At 37.6% G+C, this 24,150-nt stretch overlaps 1 protein-coding gene and 1 pseudogene across 8 annotated transcripts in view; both read left to right on the forward strand.

Moving 5' to 3' along the window:
- The window catches only part of LOC102247735, a 587,465-nt pseudogene that overhangs the window by 62,104 nt on the left and 501,211 nt on the right, over window positions 1–24,150 (forward strand).
- ZNF711 (zinc finger protein 711) overlaps window positions 4,122–24,150 on the forward strand; it is a 41,589-nt gene continuing 21,560 nt past the window's right edge. For 2 of the 8 annotated variants that reach the window (XM_014538855.1, XM_014538862.1), the window contains exons 1-6: window positions 4,122–4,308; window positions 5,219–5,310; window positions 5,956–6,080; window positions 6,963–7,217; window positions 7,582–7,689; window positions 17,114–17,665. In XM_014538855.1, the coding sequence (XP_014394341.1) occupies window positions 7,608–7,689; window positions 17,114–17,665 (634 nt within the window). In that variant the 5' untranslated portion in view covers window positions 4,122–4,308; window positions 5,219–5,310; window positions 5,956–6,080; window positions 6,963–7,217; window positions 7,582–7,607. Of the gene's footprint in view, window positions 4,309–5,218; window positions 5,317–5,955; window positions 6,081–6,962; window positions 7,223–7,581; window positions 7,690–17,113; window positions 17,666–24,150 lie in introns of all 8 variants that reach the window. The other 6 variants (XM_014538857.1, XM_014538856.1, XM_014538859.1 and 3 more) reach the window with 6 other exon arrangements.

Below are 24,150 nucleotides of genomic sequence, written 5' to 3' on the forward strand. Positions count from 1 at the left end.
TAAAAGATGGGCAAAGAACTTGAACAGACACTTCACCAAAGAGGTTATGGCAAATAAACACATGAAAATTTTTTTTATCAAAACTAGCTATCAGACAAATGCAAATTAACACCACAATGAGAAATTACTACATATTTATTAGACCAGCTGAAGTAAAAAATAGTAATAATACCAAATACTGGTGAAGATGCTGAGAAACTGATTAGAGGGGTCAGGTGATGACAGTGTGAGCTCCTTTATCAAGCTTCCATCAGTTTTACATCTAATATTTCACCCACTGATGATCACTGCTTGATCTTTTACTTTATTAGCAGTTATAAAATTGTCATTTTCTATGTTTATTTCTATATTTTAACAGTTAATAATTGAATTTCTTGTGAAAGTAACTTGCTGTCATCAAACAGGGGCTATTTGGCTGACCTGAAATAGTTTGTACATGAAAAAACAGAAAATACTGAGTTCTTTTCTTTTAATTGCTAATTGTCAGAATAAGGTGTTAGTCTTACTTCAAATAGTACCCACTATTCTCTGGGATTGGGGGAAGGGGATCTTTCTCTATTCCCCTCTTTCAGTATTCTTTATGAATTCAGGATTTTTTCTATATTCAATGTGTTTCAATCAATTACTTGTAGTTACTATTATTGTTCAATGCTCTATGTACTTTGGACATTATCCCATTGGTCTGACTGTTTTCTTGCTCACAGACTCAACAATAAAACACAATCTCATCTTATTTATTTCCTCTCTCAACTCCAGAATTAACTATTCCCCCCAAGAGCCCCAATACTTTTTATGTAGAATAGTATTTCGAGCCCTTTTGTGCGTCATTTTGTATTGTTTATTACAGACTAATTTAAAAGGAAAAAATTTGTACTCTCAATGTTGACTTACATTGTTTTATTATAACGTTATTTAAACATAAACAAGAGTAGAGCTACGTATAAATAAGTGCCTTAGGCTTACAGTGCCTATCAATTATAAAACCAAAACAATAAACAAAAAAACTAATAAATTAACAGGATTAATTAATTAATTAATTAATTTTTAATATATTTTATTGATTTTTTACAGAGAGGAAGGGAGAGAGGTAGAGAGTTAGAAACATCGATGAGAGAGAAACATCGATCAGCTGCCTCCTGCACACCACCTACTGGGGATGTGCCCGCAACCAAGGTACATGCCCTTGACTGGAATCGAACCTGGGACCCTTCAGTCCGCAGACCGATGCTCTATCCACTGAGCCAAACCGGTTAGGGCTAACAGGATTAATTTAATGTTGTGCATTATATTGTTTTGCTGAAACTAAATTACAGTTCACAACATGAATGTGACTCCACAATGGCACATTGAGTGCAGCTTGTCTTATCATACACTGTGGGATGACTCACTTCCCGGACCAGTTTATTCTAACTACCAAGTAATTGTGTTATATACAGTACACCTGGTAGAGGATAATATAATTTACATACAAAGTCTGACTCCTTAATTTCAATTTAACCCAAAACAATTAAAGTTGTACTATCTGATGTCAGTGTGCTTGTAAATATAAATACAAATGTAAGTGTTGATAATGTATGGTAGTGTTCAGTTATAGGGTGGTCTGATGACCCAGAATGTGTTTATGTCAATTTATTTTAGATTATTTCCTTGGGAGATGGTCAGGTTACTATTAAAGTAAGAAGGCTAAGAGTTTTCATAGAAAAGCTTGAGGTTAAAGGGAATATATATCATAACAAATTTTGACTCCAGAAACATATGACAAGAGAGCAATATGTGGTTTCTAAATGTACATAACAAAATACTGTTAGCCAAGATTACCCAAGTGAGTAGAGGGAAATGAAGTGAGAAAGCTACAAAACAAAGCAAGATACAAATTACAAAGAGTTTATGGCATCTAATTAATATTATTGGCCTTGGGGTTAATATTAAACTACAAAAACGCTGAAGGGGATTTTAAAAAACAACTATTTAAAATAATAGCACAAACAATCATCCTTAATGTAGCATTCAATGCACTCCTTTGAATCAATATCTACCAAATATCTACCAAATATCTACCAAATATCTAAACAACATATGTTGGATTATCTTCCACATTGTTGCCCAGCTGGGATTCCCATAAGCCTCCTTCTGTCCTTGCCTGGGTATCAACCTAGACTTCTAATGGGAATTGACAGCAATGTTTAAGCAGAGGAGTGAGATAATCAATTTTGTTTGTTTTGTTATGTAAGTGATTTCTGTGGTAGTGTAGACTTTACACTAGAAAAGATACCAACTGGAGTAAAGGGAGACTTGAAGCAGAGAAATGAATTGGGAAGTTTTTGCACAGTCCCATTTGTTGAGGGCCTCGGCTGAAGTGAAATTGTAGTGGGGAGGCTTGATTTGAGATAGTTTTATGATTTGGTGATTTCTGATTTCAGGATCTGATGAACAAGTGGACACAGAGGAACTAATTAGGAAGGTGTTGCAACAATCCAAGTAAGAAGGGATGTGAACCTGAACAAGGTAATGACATTAGGAATGGGAAGCGGGGGGCGGAAAAGGATGACTTTCATAGATATTAAGAAAGTAGAATTCTAAAGACATTTTGATGGACCAGATGTTTGGAGAAAGAGGGAGGAGCAAAGATGATCTTCAGGTTTTAAAAACTACCTACTACAAATGTACCATTCACAAAGGTTATTAATGTAAAAACTCCCCATATTTCTTAGCTTTCTTCCGTCAATGTCCTATTGGAATTGTCACTGGTAGGAAAACTTTCAAGTAGGACTTGCCAGAGTATCCAACATAGAAACACATCATGTATAGGAATACACTCATAAAAATACCTTTCTTCATCTAGGAGGAAAAGTAAAAGTGTAAATATTTAACACTTATAGGAGTTGGCAAAGTACAGACCACAGGCCAAATCTGGATAGCTGTCTGTTTTTCTTAAAGTCTTGTTTATACTTTATTTTATCTTTGCCTTATTTGATGGCCTGCAACTAAGAATGGTTTTTACATTTTTTAAATAGTTGAAAAATCTTCCAAGAAGAATTTTTCATAACATGCTAAAATGACATAAAATTTAAATGTCGGTGTCCCTAAAGTTCTACTGGAACACAGCCATATTCATTTGTGTACATAATGTTTACAGCTGCTTTTGTGCTATAATTGTGGATTTGAATCGTTGTGACATAGACACTATGGCCCTCAAAGCCTAAAATATTTACTACCTGACCTTGCATAGAGAAAGCTTGAGGATACCTGGTCTACTATGAGCCAGGTACTGGGCTAGGGCTTTCACATCATGCATGTCTCTATCCTTTTAAAAACTTTTAGTGGTGTATTAGGTTCAGAGAACTGGAGAAATTGCCTAGCTAACTGAGAACAATAACATGTTTTATTTGTAAAATACTCACATTATTTAGGCAAAGATAGTGAGTTATCTTTTTTATTTTTAAAGGGTCCTATCTTCTCCCTGCTTAAACACCGCTATTTACTTCAAATGCTCATAGTACTAAAGCTAAATTTTTAGAATACAGTATAAGGCTCTGCAAATCCAAACTTTTACTCACATCTCATCACTTTTTTCCTCACCAGTCACTACTGAATTTCTCACTGTTCTCCCATTTTGTGCAGCTACAAGTTCAAAGTGAGAGATTTAGGAGCTATTTTAGTATTCCCTTCATTTAGGTCCCTTGTCCACCTTTCCCTTGTATGCCTTTCTTCACTCTATCTTCAACCCATTGTCTACCATTGCGGAATAGAAAAGGAAGGGAGGGAGGGAGGAATGAAAACCTCAAAACACACATCGGCTACTGGGGACAGGCATACCTCATCACTCTGGTCAGCCTAATTGGCCAAATCCTCCTCGAGGGTGGGGGTGATTTTTGTTTTTTTTTTTAAACGTAGTCCAACAGCTATTGGAGGCTCAGTGAGTAGCCAGCCATTCAGTCACCGATCCACAGTCCCCCCACCCCCTTACCCTTTTCATTCCCTTGGGAAACCTGGAAACCAGAAAATCTTCCCAAGGAAACTCCTCGGGGGGCTCGCCCAGATCAAAGCTTGCGGACTCGGACTCGCCCGGCGCTGCAGCCCCCACAGCCGATTGGCGGGGTCTCTAAGCCCAAACCCAGCGAGGCTATAAAGGAGGGCAAGGCCGCGCGCCTCCCAGACGCAGAGTAGCTTGTGATTGGCTCCTGCTGCAGAACCTCGGAAACCCGAATGTGAGGACCTTCCTGATCCACAGCTGCCGCCCCCCCCCTCCCTTCCCCCCAGAAATCCGGAGCGCGGTCAGAATTTTACTGGCGGCGGCGGCATCTGCAGGTAAGGAGACTCCTGAGGAGAAAATAGAGGGATTGGGGGCCCCTGCGCTCAGTGTCGCTCCTGTGAGGGGAGGAGAGCTTGCATGGCTTGTACTGTAGGGCGAAGGGAACAATGGAAGTGGCGTCTAGTCCCTAAATTGCCCTCCCCCTCGGGCGCCCAGTTCTTCTCCTCAGCCTCGGCGGTGGCTGGAGGAATTGAGGGAAGTGTCTCCTCCTCAGCGGACCTTTTCTTTCCGTGGGGCCAGAGCCCCTGGGGGCAAGAGCTCTCCTGAAGGCCGTGGGTGGTTTTGGGTGACGGGAAAATGGCGGAAAACAAAACGGTGAAGTGAAGAATGCGACGTCCCCCCGGCATTTTATCCTGCTACCTCCCCCCTAACCTTGGAATTCGCGAGGGATGGCGGCGTTTGCAAGGAGGTGGGACCGAATCGGGCATTTTAGGGCTATAGGGAGCCGTCAGAGCCGGGAAGAGGGGGAGGGGGTGTGCTGCAAGTGTTGCCTCTGCTAACACACCACCATTTTGGTTCTCAGCCTTCTCCCATGTAGCGGGGCCGAGGGAGCGGGAGGAGGGTGAGGGGGTGGGTTGCACGGCGTGGGGAGCGTAGCGGCGGCGGAGACCACTGCACCGACTGAAAGGAGGGTGGAGGGGAAAGGGGATTCTGGTCTCTTCGCTCTCCGCCTTTCCGTGGCGAAGGTGCTCTGGTTCGGTTAAGGATCCAGTCGGATGGGTAATGTATGAGGGCACGTGTGTGCGTTCTGCTCGAAACGATTGAAACTTGGCATGGTCTCGGGAAAGGCAGACTTATGCGGGAAGACGATTGTGTCCAAAGCTGCAATACTGCTACTTGCCAGGGCTCCTTTGTCTCATATCCCTGCAAATACTACTTTCACATTCTCTTGTTTTGCCGTCTTAGGATTTCTCTCCCATCCCTTACCGAATTTACATCACGGAGAAGCTAGGTCCTGAATGAGCTACGTTTAGAGGAGATTGCTGAGAGTAACATTGGTGTGTGTATGTGATTTCTGCTCCCCCTACGTTGCTGGAAAGATGTTTACTTAAAGCGTACTTGGTGGTTACCTCCATTCAGTAAAGATGGGAGTGAGATAGATTCTTGGGAAGACTCAGAAGCCTAGGGATCTATTGGCTGTTCTCCTACCTTATTTATTATTGATCTTATTGAAACTTCCTATATGGGAATAAATGTGCTCAAATTTATTTGGTATTCATACAGCATGGCACTTCCCATAATAGTTGCATTAGGTGTTCAGATTTTTACATTTCACTGAGCGCTAGTGCATCTTTTTCTCTATGGATCTGGCAAGGATAAAGCTTGCCCTTGGTTGGTTCTCTTTCGCTTTCCAAAATATGGAGTTGCTAGTGATTTTTAAAATGTGCTTTAGAGAAGATTTTGTTTTAATCAGGTGGTCGAATTATAAGTGTAATGATGTTGCTTATATCATAGTGGATGGATAGTCGTTTCTGTTGGAATCCCTATGGTTGCTTTTTATATTAATAGATGGTTGCTTTTTATATTAATAGATTTGAGCATATCAGCCCAAATTGAAAATGTAAAGAAAAATTCTTAGTTGTGTAAGAGTTTTGGTTTAAAATGTTTTAAAATATCTAATTCTAAATGTATTTTTACAATAGGTAAAGAAAACTTTTTCCCCCAAAGAAAATAATATAGTTCAGAAGGAAAAATAAAAAGAAATTGCTGCAGATTTTATTTTACAATGTAAGAAAAATCTACAGTTTCTTCAAGACTCTATATTAAGGTGATTAACAAATTATAGTGTTTTATCTTATTTAATAACTAAACAAAATTAAGTGTTTAAAACATTTTAAAGACATAATTGTTCTATTAGTAATAAATAAAACAATTGCTCTAATTAAAGTTGAAATAGTACAATGTTTTTAATTTTAAGAATAAGTCCTCATGGTATTTTAACTTACCTCTGAACACAGTTTATTGTGAATGCTCTTGGCTTCATTTTGAAGTCAGAAAACAATGTGGTATTTTTAAAAAGATAAAATACAGCCAAGAATTTCTAAAACTTTGTAATTTTGCTCACACATAACCAAATAATTTTATCTAAAATATTTGATATGTTGTAGGATTTTTATATACATGACTCAAATGTTGATAGAAGTTACTCTGTGAGACTCTCCTACATCTATAGAACTTTAAGGCAAGGAAAAAAATCTTAGTGATTTCCTGTACTTAAGGATAAAGTTAGTTTACATGGCAGCTTTCTAAAATGTTTATTAATGATATAATCTCATCTTTCGTGCAGTATAGTCCTATTTATTAAACACTCCTATCTAAAAAGGAGATAATTGTTACATAAAATTTACAGATTTTTTGGTATATTTACTTCGAATCTTAGGTTTGATGAGGAAATACACATAAGTAGTTATAAAAAATATGTTGAGTGACAGCACATGACTTTAGGTTTCATACTATCTGGTGATCTTAAATAAGTCATTTGAAATGAAATATATTGATCCCTTGCTTTCAAAATTAATATGAGGCTAAAATGACTTTAGTAATCATTAATGGGAAAAAAATCCAACAATTGCAAATAAACTATATATTCTGCAAGAGACAATTTGCTAAAATGTTTGTATGTGATTGATCTTATCTTTACCATATTTAGGAAGCAGTCATGTTTCATGAGTCCTCAAAACTGTGAGACAAGAGAATGTAGTAGAGTGAGCTCAGAAGTCCTTACTGACCCAAAGAACTCCCGGGAAACTGGGATAGAACATTTTACATTATAAGTAAAACCCCTGGAGCCAGAGGTGAAACACGTTTATCTGCAGAGCTCCGCTGCAGGGCTGATCTGGGTCTGGAAGAAATGGATGAGAGCCACTGGATGAAATTCATTAATACTAGACACCTGAGTCCTCTAGTAATGTATAAATATCCCAACTATTGTCTGTTGTCATCCTGTTCTTTTTCTTCTGCTTTTATAACCTATATTTTAACTGGAACTTCAACACTACAGTGTTGTTCTTTTGCTTGCTTCTTTCACTTCTCTATGGCTCACCACACTTACTGTGTCTCATTCTCCATTATCTTTGGTTTACTTCCACTTGGCCCTTCTATAATTTATGGTTGTCACATAAAGCATCTAATCAAGGTTTTTGTTTTGTTTTCTTTTGTAATGAAATATGCACACCTGGTTGAGAGGCATGTTTTCAATTGCATTTTTTTTTCTCAAAACAATTGACTGGCCTACATGCTTTTAAACTTAAAAACCATTTCTTTTACAGAGATTTGTGAATGAACTTTGCTAAGTATGGATTCAGGTGGAGGAGGCAGTCTTGGATTGTACACATCAGACTCTAGAATGGCCCATACCATGATTATGCAAGATTTTGGTAAAGCATTTTCTTTGTTGTACTTTTTCTTTCTTTTTGAAGAGTCAGAACGAACGAAATATCAAAACCACATTGCAGAAGGGGAGAGTTACAATGAAATATTGTTCTCTTGCTAGGAAAACACATTTGTAAGACTTATTAAAGTACAGCTATATGTCTATTGTCTACTTAAAACCATTCTTAAAATTTTGTGGAAAAGTTTAGGTAAGGATACTTGGAATATAGTGGTAATATGCCATTGGAAATGTAAAACTCAATTTGCATAAATAACTATCAGTTCTTACATGTAGGAAATACTAAGTTAGATTTCTAAAATATGTTTTAATTTGAATTGTTAATAAAGCTGGACAAGGAAATACTTCAGTCATTTTAAAGAAGTTAGATGCTTATAAAGTGATATAGGAAAATTGTGCACTAGGTGATCGATTGTATTCTGATACTGTATTCTCAGAAAGTTGTTATTAATAGCATTACATTTTTAAAAATAAAAGAAAATATTCTTTATTTTTGTGAACATTTTTCAGTAGTCTCTTAAGTATAGTAATTTTGATGAAAATGTGAAGACTCCATTGAGAGTCCACAAAGAAACTGAATTTGGGTAAGGTCAATATGAATTATAGAAGATAGAGGTATCTGAAGTATAAGATGTAGGGATAGAGTAGTAGAAGTTGAAGAAAAGATCACAGTGAGAGTATGAGTGTAAAAAAGACAAATGGTAAATTGGGATAAAAAAGTAAACAAAACATGAGGTATTATGGAATTGTCAAAGATAAAATTAGATAATATGGTTGAATTCATTATTTTGTTCCATTGTAAAGCCCCCCCAAAAATGAATTCCAGTCTTGCCAGTCCTATTAACTATCTGTGTAAACTTGGGCAAATTACTTAATTCACTTGTATGAAGGGGTTGGACAAGATAGCATTTAAGGTATTCTCCAATTCTTTGATTCCTTGATATTTCTGCCTGATGACTAAAGGTACAGTGTGGGCCTGATGACTAAAGGTACAGTGTGTAGTTCAAGAACAAATGTGTTGGAGATCAAGATGACTATGTAGTTAATTGATGAAATAGAAAGAAATCATGGATTTATTCTAAGAGTCAGAATGAATTGTGTTGATTATGAACAACTTAGAAGTGATTTGGGGTGAAAAAAGTATAGGAATACATTTTAGAGGTAGGGCAAAGGGCTGAAGAGTAAGATTTCACAAATAATTTTGTGAATTCTTTGCTAGAGATAGTTTTTAAAATACTGGAACATGTGAACTTCAATATGTTAAATACGTTTTGGTTGAAATGCCAACCTTAATTTGTTACCTTTTAATAATAGGTATTTTTAAAATGGAAGAAATACAGCGTTTTCTCTATTTAATACAAAATGTTACCTGCAATGTAGCATTTCCCTTCCAAGATTGAAAAAAATATCTGATCAGTGCTGATAAATATTTGGTGTTCCTCTTAACTTCCTTTTCATTGTTCCTCCTCAATGTTATTTTTTGATGGTAAATTAATCCTTTATTACATCTAATACTTTATTTCCTTTTAATTGCTAGGGAAGTAGAATATGTGTACTGACATATTTTTATGTACATTCTTTTTTCTTATTTTTATTGAGATATAATTAATATACTATACAATTCACCCATTTTAAAGAATACAATTCAGTAGTTTTTAGTTACAAAGTGCAGCTGTCACCATTACCTAATTTCAGAACATTTTGTCATGGTAAAAATAAACCTCATACCTATTAGCAGTTACTTCCTACCACACCCCCCATCTTTCTGCCTATGGATTTACCTGTTCTGGACATTTCATATAAGTAGAATCATACCATATGTGACCTTTTGTGTCTGGCTTCTTTTCACCTAGCATAATGTTTTCAAGTTTTATCCATATTGTAACATAGATTAATACTTCATTTCTTTTTACTGCTAAATAATACTCTACTATATGGGTAAGCTAAATTTGTTTATCCATTCATCAGTTGGCAGACATTTGTCTTGTTAAATATTTTTAATGCATTAGAATGCTTTTGTATTTAACCTAAAGCTTTGCATTTCAGACTAGAGTATGAGTGCCCTTGAGGAATGTGCCAATGTGTACATGAAACCACAGGATAAACAGCTCATCAAACAGTACCTTTATTTGAATTGGGGAAAAGACACATAGACACAGTTATACTCATGTAAACATGTTATGGGATAGAAAGCAAAATTTTATTCATTATACCCTTACTTTTTATGAGTAATAAAATGGGCAAATATGAGAACTACTTCCAGATCTTTAATTTAAAGTCCTTTCTAAAATTAATTTAATAGAGTAAATCAACTTACTTATACCATAAAAAAATTAAAGCCACAGTTTTTTCTTATACAGTTCTTAATGATTCAGTTTCCTAGTAGAATTTTGTGATTATTGGTTTTGAAATGATGCATTCTTTTAAAATTCCTTTTTAATTTAATTTTATGCTCTTTTAAATCTAGACAAAAATTGATGGCAACTAAATTGCTTTTACATTTTTTTGTTAAATTATTTTGTTGGCTATCCAGTTAGATCAGAAATGGGTAATATGGGTAATGTTCACTCATTTGTGTTTAGCGATGATGTTAACCTAAAGTATTAGTTAGGTTTCCATTTGTCCTTAGTAAATTCTGAAATCTTAGAAGGTAGAAAGGAAATATATATATATAATTTTATTGTCTAAAGTTTTACATATGTCTCCTTTTCCCCCAATTGACCCCCCCCCCCCCCCATTCCCCCCCCCGGGCAACACCCCCAGTGTCTGTGTCCATTGGTTATGCTAATATGCGTGCATACAAGTCCTTTGGTTGCTCTCTAACCCTCCCTCCCCTACCATTTGTCTCTAGATCAGGGGTGGGCAAACTTTTTGACTCAAGGGCCACAATGGGTTCTTAAACTGTACCGGAGGGCCGGAACAAAAGCATAGATGGAGTGTTTGTGTGAACTAATATAAATTCAAAGTAAACATCATTACATAAAAGGGTACAGTCTTTTTTTTTTTTAAGTTTTATTCATTTCAAAGGGGCCGTAGTTTGCCCACGGCTGCTCTAGATTGATCTATTCTTGTTCATCAAATTATGTTGATCATTATGCTAAGCGAAATAAGCCAGTCAGAGAAAGATAAATATCACATGATCTCACTCATATGTGGGATATAATAATCATAATATTTATATATTTTTTGATCTGCAGTTCTGAGCTCAATTTCATATATGGGTCTTTTCATTTCTTATGTTATTTTAAGAAATGCAAACTGTTCTAAACCTAAAGGGACCTTTATTGGTAGGATTTTTGACAATGGAAATTTTAGCTCTGTTAATTTAGGTTTCTTTCTGAAAACAGCCTCCCCCTCCCTGTGTTTAGTCTTCCCTCCATCCATTAAACTTTCCTAATTCTAAAATTTAATTAAAAATTAGATACATTCTCTCTAAATTTCTGCAAACATAAAAACTTAGATATTTGCAATCACATAAATTAATGATATTAGTGAAACAGTTTAGCATACACAAGTAGAGCTAGCCAAGTAAATACACTATGTGGCACAAAATCTCTAAATTCCATAAGATTCTTGGTTGGGATGGAATGGCTACTATAAATAAGTGCTTTTTAATCATATAAGATCAATATTGTTTTGTGCTGCAAATCCTATATAATAAAACCCTAATATGCAAATCAACTGGAGCACCACTCAGCCAGAAGCCAGGCTCATGGCTGGCGAGCACAGTGGTGGTGGCGGGAAACTCTCCCGCCTCCCAGGCAGTGCTAAGGAATAGCTAGCCAAGCGGTAAGGAGCAGCAAGCAGGCGGGTGGTAAGGAGTGAGGGGTCCCCGACTGCAAGAGAGATCCTGGACTGCAAAAGGGATGTCCAACTGCTGAATATCCCCCAAGGGGCCCCGAACTGCGAGAGAGCACAGGCTGGGCTGAGAGGACCCCCCTCCATAGTGCATGAATTTCTTGCACTGAGCCTCTAGTTTTAAATAAGTTTCCCAGTTTGTAGTTGTTGTTTTTTTATTTTTATATAAAAGAGTGTAACATTTTTTATTTGGGAAAAAAGAATCTGAAACATGAATTTAATTCAGAAGTTAAATTAGTTTTTTAATTACACTAGTTTTTTAAGGATATTTGATATTTAAATATTTACAACAAATTATGTAATAACCTTGTCATGTTTCAGTAGAATGGTTGCCCTTGGAATCTGTGCTACTGAATATAATATTTTTTTAAGATTTTATTGCTGCAGAAAGTCTATGTTGCTTTGGGACTTAAGTAGAAAAACAACCTTAGACAATGGCCCAAGATAGACCTAACAAATACCAAATTTTATGCTACCCCATAGTGAAATTCCAAGTATTCACATTTAAATGAAATAACTTTGGTAAATTGGAAATGCTTAAAGTGATTATTTGTTTCTTACTGTTACCTGGTTATCTAATTTATGTCATACTTTTTAAATGATTTTTTCTTACTGTATATAATTTTGTTACCTAGTGAGATAAATTATTAATGCCCTTTAATGCTGCTTACTAAATGCTCTGAAATGTAAATGATCAATATTTTTACTGTTTCTCAAACTATTCCTTTAGTAGTTACTCACTTGGTTAATCCTATAAAATCTTTTAAAAATTTTCTAGGGTAAATAGATTCTCTTCTAAAGAGTATAAAAATAAAGTCTAGCCCTCTGGTGTAGCTAAGTGGTTGAGTGTCAACCTATGAACCAGGAGGTCAAGGTTTGATTGCTGGTCATGGCACATGCCCAGGTTGTGGGCTCAATCCCTGGTAGGGGGAATTCAGGAGGCAACTAATCAATGTTTCTCATCATTGATGTTTCTGTCTCCTTCTCTCCCTTCCTCTCTGAATTCAATAAAAATATATTTAAAAAAATAAAGTCGACTCTGGAGTCAAAGAGTTTAATTCCCAGCTTGAGCCTAGGGCAAGCTCATTTAACCACTCTTAACCATAGTTCTTATTTAAAATGGGGATAATAACAACTGACCTTATTATACAGTTGTTCTGAGGCTTAAGTGAGATAATGTATGTAAAAGCATTAGCAAGTTGCTTGGTGCATAGTCAGTGCTCAATAAATATAGCTATTGTATAGGTAAATGTGTGACTGTTTAAAAATTCAAAGGAATCTAACAGATGAGTTGAAGAGGAAAGAGCAAAATTTAATAGAAGTCTTGGATCTTGGTCTGAGTAATCTGCCAGTACCCTGTGGAAAACTCATTGATTCTTAGTCTAAGCTCTTTGAGATTATCTAGTTCAGGGTAAGAAAGGATATTTGGATATCTGTTGGTTTAGATATGATTTATTTTGACCTGTAAGTTCCTACTAGAGTAGAGGCTAAGTGAACAGAAAAACACTTACTCCATCTGTTTTAGAATCTTCCCAACCAGGTTAATCTGAACTCAGGCCAGCACTAGCATTATACCATCCTTTCCTAATGTCTACTCTCAAGAACCAAACTAACCTCCAGCAGTGTTCTAAAATAAATGGAATTTCCTATAATTTAAGTTTGAATTGTGAAGAAGTTTTATAAAATATTAATGTATTGTTTATATACATAGAATTTTTATACTCTTCATTTTGTAGACTTAACATTTACATTTTCCTTGCAAAAAACGATATTGACAGTCTGTTGAATGCTAAATTTGAAACCTGCCCTCCCTGTCTCCCAAATGGCCACTGGAGTAACATGTAAAGAGAAAGAACTACTTGTATACACACTCCTTTTGTCTACTAGATTTCAAGATTGAGGCCCTGTTCTTTTAGGGTAATGTGGTGATTTAGGTGACAGTTTGAGAATAGTGAGATGGATACAGAAGGGTTGAAAGGCAGCTTTCCCTTCTCACTTTTATTTATTTATTTATTTATTTATTTATTTATTTTTATGGATTAGGGTATTAACAGTGTCCGTTGGTCTCCTACCAAACTTGTTAACTAACTGCCATAATGAATTGGTTTATAATAGTGAATACTCTATAGCAAATAGCACTCTTTCAGGTATCATATATAATAAAGAGGTAATATGCAAATTAATCCTCGTGCCCTTACAAGATGGCTGCCTACGACCAGGCTGGCAGGGGGTTTAGCGAGGGACAACCAAACGACTGAACAAGGAGGCTGCGTGGGGCAACTGGGCCAGCAGGGGGGTTAGTGAAGGACGACCAAACAACTGAACAGCAGGCTGCGTGGGGCGACCAGGCTAGCAGGGGGGGCAGTTGGGGAAGAGCTGGTTGGCAGCGGGGGGCAGTTAGGGGTGACCAGGCTGGCAGAAGGGCAATTAGGGGCAATCAGGCCAGCACGCAGAGGCAGTGAGGGGCAATCAGGTCAGCAGGTGGGGGGGGGCAATTAGGGGCGACCAGGCAGGTGCACGATTAGGAGCCAGTGGTCCAGGATTGTGAGAGGGATGTCCCCCAAGGGGTCCCGGATTGGAGAGAAGGCGCGCTGGGCTTAGGGGACCCCCCCCCATGCATGAATTTTGTGCACCGGGCCTCTAGTCTTCTATATATATAAAATCCTAAGCCACTGAACGACTGGTCGCTATGAAGCGCACTAACCACCAGAGGGCAGGCGCTCAGCGCAGAAGCTGCCCCCTGGTGGTCAGTGTGCTCCCACAGTCAGGCTCACGGCTGGCAAGCACAGCTGCGGCAGCGCAACCCTCCTGCCTCTGTAGCAGCAGGGCCAGGATGAGCGGGAGCAGCGCCCGGCCTGGGCTTGGGCTCCTCCCTGGCCATCTGCCGCTTCGCACACTACTACATCCCCCAGGGGACCCAGATTGTGACAGGGTGCAGGCCAGGCTGAGGGACCCCACCGGTGCACAGATTCGTGCACCGGGGCTCTAGTTACTTTATAGAAAGTGATCATTATATGGAAAAAGGTTTGTACTGGATTCTTACAGATAATTTGTTACAATCTGGTCCACAAACTTTATTAAATTGTTTACTGAGGGAGTCATAATTTAACAGAAATCATGAAGGAAAATTTGACACTTTCACAAGGGATGTAGGAGCTGATGTTTACCATGGTGCCCAAGTTATTTAAACCTTTTTCCCCTACAGATTAATTTAGAATATAATACAATTTGGAGTCCATATGTATAATTTTTGTGTGTTAATCCTCACCTGAGGATGTTTTTTCCATTGATTTTTAGAGTGGTAAGGAGAGGGAGAGACAGAGAGAAACATTGATGTGAGAGAGGCATATCAATTGGTTTCCTCCCACACACACCCTGATGGGCTGGAGATCAAGCCTGTAACTGAGGTACATGCCCTTGACCAGAATCGAACCCAGGACCCTTCAGTCTGCGGGCCGACACTCTTCACTGAGTCAAACCAGCTAGGGCCATACGTATAATATTTTATCAAAAGAAATCTTTGTGTGAAAATAGTTTGTTTTATCCCCCCAAATCAGGTGTCAAAGGAGGCTTTATTTCTTACTAGAGGGCCGGTGAACGAGGTTCATGCACTGGGGCGGGAGGGTCCCTCAGCCCAGCCTGCGCCCTTTCGCAGTCTGGGACCCCTCACTCCTTACTGCCCACATGCAGCGGAGGCAGGAGAGGCTCCCACCACCACCGCTGCACTCGCCAGCTGTGAGCCTGGTTTCTGGCTGAGCAGTGCTTCCCCTGTGGAAGTGCACTGACCACCAGGGGGCAGCTCCTGTGTTGAGCATCTGCCCCCTGGTGGTTAGTGTGCATCATAGTGACCAGTCATTCTGCAGTTTGGTTGGTTTGCATATTACGCTTTTATTATTTAGGATAAGATGAGGAAGTTTAGGAACTTTTATGCTTGTAATACGTACTTTATAATACATTAAGCTTGTCATTTTAAACTCACCTAATTTAACATATGAGCTAGCACTTTTTATGTTTGTTTCCTTTTTTAATTTTAATTTTTGAAAATACTGGTCTCGCCAGAAGTAGAAAAATAATACATAGGTTCCCATTTACCCTTTACTCATCTTCTTCCAATCGTGATACCTTTATAACTAAGTTACTATTAGCTGTTGTCCTATATAATAAAAGGGTAATATGCAAATTGACCAAACAGCAGAATGACTGGTTGCTATGGCATGCACTGACCACCAGGGGGCAGACGCTCAACGCAGGAGCTGCCCCCTAGTGGTCAGTGCGCCACTCAGTCACAAGCGGGGCTGATGGCTAGCAAGCGCAGCAGCGGTGGCAGGAGCCTCTCCCAACTCCGCAGCAGCACTAAGGATGTCCGACTGCGGCTTAGGCCTGCTCCCCATGGGGCCTAAGACATCAGTCGGACATCCCCCAAGAACTCCCGGATTGCTAAAGGGTGCAGGATGGGCTGAGGGACACCCCCCCTTCACCAGTGCACGAATGTCGTGCACCGGGCCTCTAGTAATATCGTAACCAGGAAATTAATATTGGTGCATTGCTGTTAAGTACAGACTTCATTCAGTTGTTACCATTTTTTCTACGTACATTTGTGTGTGCGTGTGTATAATTCTATGCAGTTTTAACCCACATATAGATTTGTGTAAACACCACCCCAATGAAGATACAAACTGTTCCATTACCATATATATGCTATGCCGATACATTCACACACACATACCCACACTTGGCAACTGCTAATCTATTCTCCAGCTGTGTAGTTTTTTTTATTTGTGAATGCTATAGAAGTTATTCCATTTATACATTATACAGTATTGTAAACTTTGGTAATTGCCTTTTTGCACTCAGCATAATTTTTTGGAGATTCATTCAGGTTGTTGAATGTAGCAGTGGTTTGTCCCTTTTTTATTGCTGAGTAGTATTCCATAGTAAGGATGTGCCAGAATTGGTTTAGCAAACCATTCATTGCTGAAGGACATTTGGATTATTTTCAATTTTTTGCTACTATGAGTAATAGTTACTATGAGCTGTTATGAATATTTATGTGTAGTTTTTTGTATAAACATATGTTTTAATAATTTTGTGGAAAATTCCCTAGAGCCAAGTGTTGGGTTGTATGGTAAGTACATGTTTAGTTTTATAAGAAACCGCCAAACTATTTTCCAGAGTGTCTGCTACATTTTACATTCCCACCAGCAAAATATGAGATATCAACTTTCTCCACATCCTCACCAACCTGTGCTGTTATTTGTTTTTTATTTCAATTGTTCTAATTGGTGTGTAGTGATATATCACTGTGACTTTGTTTTACTTGAAAATAAAATACATCATTTTTAAGGTTCTAATTTAGATTTTGCGAACATTGTTTTCACCCCCTTCCTGATTGGTGATGGTTTTTATTACACTCCAATTATCAGTGATTTTTTTAAAATGATAGTTTGGCCAGGACTGTTTCTTACTTAAATATTTTATGTCATCTAACATATTAAGTACAGTTCTTTTAACTAATAATATAACTACTTTTTGAATAATTGTTTATATTATAGTGGCTGGAATGGCTGGTACTGCGCATATCGATGGAGACCATATTGTTGTTTCAGTTCCTGAGGCTGTATTAGTTTCTGATGTTGTCACAGATGATGGGATAACTCTTGATCATGGCCTTGCAGCTGAAGTTGTTCATGGGCCTGATATCATCACTGAGACTGATGTAGTAACAGAAGGTGTAATTGTTCCTGAAGCTGTACTTGAAGCTGATGTCGCTATTGAAGAGGATATCGAGGAAGATGATGGTGATCACATCTTGACTTCTGAGCTAATTACAGAAGCCGTTAGAGTACCTGAGCAGGTTTTTGTGGCTGACATTGTTACTGGTCCTGATGGACACTTAGAACATGTGGTCCAAGATTGTGTTTCAGGAGTTGACTCTCCCACAATGGTATCGGAGGAGGTTCTTGTAACTAATTCAGATTCAGAAACTGTGATTCAAACAGCTGGTGGTGTTCCTGGATCTACAGTTACTATTAAAACTGAAGATGATGATGATGAGGAGGAGGAGGATGTCAAGAGCACTTCTGAAGACTACTTAATGATATCATGTAAGTGGAACATAAAGTTCATACGTACTTGAGAGATTAATTTATATATAACCTGGAAAGTTTTTGTGGGATGAGGGATTTACTCAGTAAAAATCATGGGGGTAATTTTTTTTAAAAGAAAATTTTCAAAACTATTGTTGACATGCTTTTTTGAATTTGCTCATATTTTTAATTTACTGAATGAATATTCATACCCAAAATAAAATAACATAATTTAGTAATATCTTAGAACAGAAATATAGATTTGGAAAGTACAGCAAGAACAACTGATACAGAATTTTAATGGTAAATATATATATTTTAAAATGGGAAATTTATTTTAGGTAGCCATTGCTTTACTTTTAATATGGCAGGTATTGGAGTTGTTCAGTTTTGCTTAGGAATTTAAGCATAATATGTTCAAAAATGTATAATTAGTTTTTATGCAACACTTGAAAAGTAAATTATAAACTCAGATTGTGTTCTACAATTTTCCCTGTGTGTTTTTTTCTGTTTGTGTAAATATGTGTGTTTATTTCAGACTGCTTTACGATGTCCTTAAGACACTCTATCTGGAGGAGGAAGATAGAAATATCTTGTTCTCATTCTAAGTGGTGCGTTTGCCTGAATAGCAACAATAATAAAAATCTAATGATAAGTTATAGATGGAGCTAGAGATAGAAGTGGGTCTATTCATTATAAATTTGAAGGGATCATGCTGGAAGTAGTAAAGCTTAGGTAAAGACTTCACTTTTCCGTAGAGGATTTTTGTTCTTTTCTTTATAAAATTACAAAATGGTTGATTGGGAGCTAAAGTATATGTATGTATGTATGTATGCATACAGTGATTATTATATGTGTGTATCAGTGAATTTAAAAGGAAAAATATTAGATTAATTTTAAATATGATTATGAAGTCTAGTGTGTTAACTTTTTCCTCTATATGCAATTTTGAATATTTACATAGTTTTTAAGGGAATGATTCAAGCTACTAAAAGACTGTGTAAATGTTACTATCTCTTTTTAAACTAATGTAGATTACTAAAGCAACTCCATATTTACATTTAACCTTACATAAAAAAACAACCTACAGTTATGTTTGAATAACATGGTATGGCAAAGTCAATAGTCTTTCTGTACCAACACAAATTCAATATGCCTTTAAAATGGGTACTTGTCAAATTAAACTCTTTAGTGTTAACATGGTCTAAAATTTAAACATCATATGTAATGTAAATAGTCATCCCTTAACATATCATCTATAATTTGATTCTATAAAGGTTTTTTTTTAAGTTTCTAGAATATTTTAGTTTCTATTATTTATGTTGATATTGACAAATGCAGAGAATTTCTGTCCTACTCTAAGTAGGCTGAAAATTATTTTTAAAAAAAAGTATATTGCTTGAATAATATTGGAACTGCAGCAGGGTCATTCTAAGAGGAATTTAAACTAGGGATTAATGAATTCCTTATTCATTAGTAGAGAAACAGCAACATTTAAAAAAATCCCTTTAAAACTTAAGCATTTTTTAATTTTGGAAAGCAGGGTATACAAATATACAAAAATGAAGTTTTTTATATCACCCATTTTCCCACGACCCAGGTCCTAGACTATATTTTATAAAGGTTAAAATACTCAAATAAGACTAGGTACTCTTTCTTACCATTTTCATATGTTTTATTTTATTCTTATTTTTATATAGCTTTTCTTTTTATCCATCTCTTAATATTTACTTCATTTTGTTTACCTCTTGGTTTCTGTTGGCCATTGAATCTTTTAGGAATTCGAGAATAAATTGCCTTGAAAGGATTCGGTGTTAAATTAACATTAAAGTCCTATTCTTTGTTTATTTTTCCAAGATAGAGATTTTCAAAATATCTAAGAGATAAAGTTGAGAACTTAAAACATACCTTTGTCTTATTTCTGAATCCCTGAATAATCCTATAAGGAAATCTTGTCAGTAACTGAGTTTTAGAGGTAAAGAGTTTATCTTCTCTGAATATCTGAGGTGCATCTGAATTTTTTCTGCTTTCAGGCCACACTTCACAAATTCTTTATCTTGGATGGTTAGGTTCTTCCACTTGTGCTTAAGTAACTTGGATATCATCATCATCATCGTCATTATTATTATTATTATTTTATGATGGTGAAGATAAGGAGGAAAAGGAACCCTAGTACACTGCTGGTAGGAAGGCAGACAGGTACAGCCACTATGGAAAACAGTGTGGACTTTACTCAAAAAATTAAAAATGGAACTGCCATATGATCCAGTGATCCCACTGCTAGGAATATAGTCTAAGAAGCCTGAAACACCAATCAGAAAGAATATATGTACTCCTGTGTTTATAGCAGTGTTATTTATGATAGCTAAGATCTGGAAACAGCCCAAATGCCCAACAGTAGATGAATGAATTAAAGAACTATGGTATATTTATGCAATGGTATACTATGCAGCTGTAAAAAGGAAGGATCTCTTAACATTTGAGACAGCATGGAGGGACCTGGAGAGTATTATGCTAAGTGACATAAGCCAGTCAGAGAAAGACAAGTATCACATAATGTCATTTATATGTGGACTCTAATGAACAAAATAAACTGATGAGCAAAATAGAGCCAGAGACACTGAAGCATGCAACAGACTGATGTATACCAGAGGGAAGGGAGGGGGTAGGAAGAGAATAACCAAAGAACTTATATGCATATATGCATAACCCATGGACATAGACAATAGTGTGGTGAAAGCCTGGGGAGGGGGTGGGAGTAGGCTGGAGGGGGTCAATTAGGATAAAAGGGGACCATCCTATATAATAAAAGCCTAATATGCTACGTGTCTGACCGTTAGTTCGACCAGTCACTATGACACGCACTGACTACCAGGGGGCAGACCCTCCGACTGGTAGGTTAGCTTGCTGCTGGGGTCTGGGTGAGATGGGCTGGACACACCCTGGAGCCTTCCCGTGGTCCAGTCCCTCTTTGGCCCCGATCGTGCACTGGTGGGGTCCCTTGGCCTGGCCTGTGCCCTCGCAATCTGGGACCCCTCGGGGGATGTTGGAAAGCCAGTTTCTGCCTGATCCCCACAGGCCAGGCCGAGGGACCCCACTGGTGTACTAATCCATGCATCGGGCCAGTTTTGGCCCAATCTCTGCAGGCCAGCCCAAGGGACCCCACCAGTGCACAAATCCATACACCAGGCCTCTAGTCTATGATACTTTCAACAATAAAGATAAAAGTAACTTGGATATTAATAGCATAACTTTATCTGTCTAAGACAAAGTTACCCTAGGTTTGTTTTTCTTTAAAATACCAAACTCCCATTAAGACATTTATAGGTGATGATTTCCTTTATAAAAAGCATCACTGAAGGAGGGAAGTTCCTTTAAATGATGAACTAATATGCTGCATTTAAATTACTTTTGACCTATAAAATCAGTTTATATTTCTTTCAGGAGCATATTTTTATACAAAGCACAATATCTTGATAGGGCCTTTAGGGGAGATAACATCAACCTCATCAGCTTTATGGGTAAAAGAGAAAAGTAAATACCTATTATAATTTTTTTAATATAATAGTTTTGTTGAGATATAATTCATATGCCATGCAATTTACCTTTTAAGATGTGCAGTTCAGTGGTTTTTAGTATATTCAAGGAATTGCACAACCATTACTATAATCAATTGTAGAATGTTTCTTCACCCCGCAAGGAAACCCCATACCTTTTAACAGTCACCTCCCCCACTTCAACGCCCCCTAGCTAACCACTGCTTCAATTTCTGTCACTATAGGTTTGCCTATTCTAAAATTTTCATAGAAATGGAAGTGTATACTATGTGGCCTCTTGTGTCTGGCTTCCTTCACTTAGCATAATGCTTTCAAGGATTATCTATGTAGCATGTCAGTACTTCAGTTTTATTACAAAGTAATATTCATTATATGGATATACATTTTATTTATCCATTTGATAAATCATGGTCATTTGGGTTGTTTCTACTTTTTGGCTATAATGAATAATGCCAACATGAGTAATCATGTACATGTTTTTGTGCAACTATATGTTTTCAGATCTCTTTGGTATATACCTAGGTATAGAATACCTTTGTAATAAAATGTTACTAATTTTTTTTTCAGCATTGTGAAATACAAATGTTTTACACATATCCTGACCCCATCCCTGTGGTACATCAAACACTGTATACTGATAATATTATATCCACCATATAGTTTTGGAATGTAACATAAAAGGGGTACAGTAGAAAGCCTACTTAGCTTTAAAAAGGAATGTTATATTATATATTTTGCTAAAATGAAATTTTGATCATATTGTGTCAATAGTTTATAAAAAAAATAGCAAACGTTAACACTTTACAGTGTTGGCTATCAGTGCACCTTACTCATTTAGGTTATATTTAGTGCTAACATAATTCTGTCATGTATGTAATGTCACCTGCTTATTGCTGAGTGGAATGCCATATGAGTTGAGAAACAGCACTGTGAGACTTGAATATTGTAAACCTTATAACAAGCAAAAAGGTTAAGTTTGAATTTGGGGTATTTTGAATACTAAATGCATTAAGAAGAGTCTTTGAGGATCTATTTATAAAGTCATTGATTGCCAAGAACAGTGGCCCTATGTGCATTGGGTAATAGAGCAGGAAGCGGTGCCTTAGCTGTTGCCACCACCACCTCAACCTTACCCTTTCCCCCAACTGCTAGCAGCACCCCCCTCCACCACACTGCTTCCATCACGCTGCCATTCTCTCTCTTTCTCTCTCTCTCTCACACACACACGCACACACAGACACACACACTACCACACACAAAAGAGTTGCTGCACCTATCTTATTCCCCTTTCCTCAAACAATTGAGCCCCTTCCCCCAACCCCCTCCACCATCTCCCCATACATACACCACTGAGTTGCTATCCCCTCACCTCCTTTGCCAGAGCAAAGGAACCCCTCCCCAAACCCTTTCCACCCACAACCTCCCTTCCCCTGCACCCCTGCCGGAGCAACAGAGCAGCCCTTAGCATGCAAGGGTAGCTGTGACTCCCACCTCAAGGGAGGTCCACTAGCTCAACAATAGGAGAACCACTATCTCTACCCTCCCAACTCCTGATGATTCTGCAGTATTGTGAGTGAACTTGGCCAGCCTGGTCCCTAGGTGCAGAACATATTCCAGGAAGTCCGGGCATACTCTGAGAAAAAATGAATTGTGTGGCTCTTGGGTGGGGTCCATTTTTCCCTCTCACTTCCAACTGGTGCCACGGTTCCTATTCAGAGCCCTCCCCACTCATGGACAAATCTTGATCTCTTTGGGCCTGATGATCTCTGCTGGCCTCACCATAAAGACTCCTTGAGACACTACTCTACAACAAAAGTCCCAGAGCACCCAGTGGGTGGCAGTTGACCTTGAATGTACCTCACAAAGCAAGAAAAATCTCAAACTAACTTTACACTTAAAGGAACTAGAAAAAGAACAACAAAGGCAAAGTTAGTAGAAGGACAGAAATAAAGATCAGAGTGGAAATAAATGAAAGGGAGTCTAAAAAACAATACAAAAGATCAATGAAACCAAGAACTGATTCTTGACAAGATAAACAAGATGGATAAACCTTTAATCAGATTCATTAAGAAAAAAAGAGGACCCACATAAATAAAATCAGAAATGAAAGAAGGGAAGTAACATCTGACCTCACAGAAATACAAAGGATTATAAGAAAATACGAACAACTATATGCCAAGAAATTGGATAATCTGGAAGGAATGGATAAATTCTTAGAAACATACTATCCTCCAAAAATGATTCAAGAAGAAACAGCTCTAGCCAGTTTGCCTCAGTGGATAGAGCTTCGACCTGCAGTTTGAAGGGTCCTGGGTTCGATTCTTGTCAAGGGCATGTACCTAGGTTGCAGGCTTGATCCCTGGCCCTGATCGGAGCATGTGCAAGAGGCAGCAAATCAATGTGTCTCATATAGAAGTTTCTCTTTCTCTGTCTCACCACCTCCTTGCCACTCTGTTTAAAAACCAATGGAAAAATATCCTCTGGTGAGAATTAACAAAAGAGAATAATAAGGAACAGATTATCTCACTAATATGTGGAATGATGAACAAAATGGAACCAGAAGCATGAATACGTGGAACACGCTGGCCGGTGCCCAAGGGGTGCAGGTGGGTGATGACTGGATAAAAAAGGTGAAGGAAATAGCTAAAGAACATATGTGCATACCCCATGGACATGGACAATAATTTGGTAAAGGCCAAGGAAGGGAGTTGCCGGAGAGAGTGGAGATGGACAAAGATGGGGTTGAAGGGGAACACCTGCAATAATGTCAACATTTAAAAAAATTAAATAAAAAGAAAAAATGTTGAGTCACAGCATAAAATTATCAGTTTTTTAAAACAAAAGAAATAGAAAAATATGAACAGACTGATTAAAACTAATGAAATCAAAGCAGTAATAAAAAAAAACTCCCAGCAAACAAAAGTCCTGGACTAGGTGGCTTCGCAG

This window comes from Myotis brandtii, unplaced genomic scaffold, assembly GCF_000412655.1.
Source record: "Myotis brandtii unplaced genomic scaffold, ASM41265v1 scaffold2, whole genome shotgun sequence".
Lineage (NCBI taxonomy): Eukaryota > Metazoa > Chordata > Mammalia > Chiroptera > Vespertilionidae > Myotis > Myotis brandtii.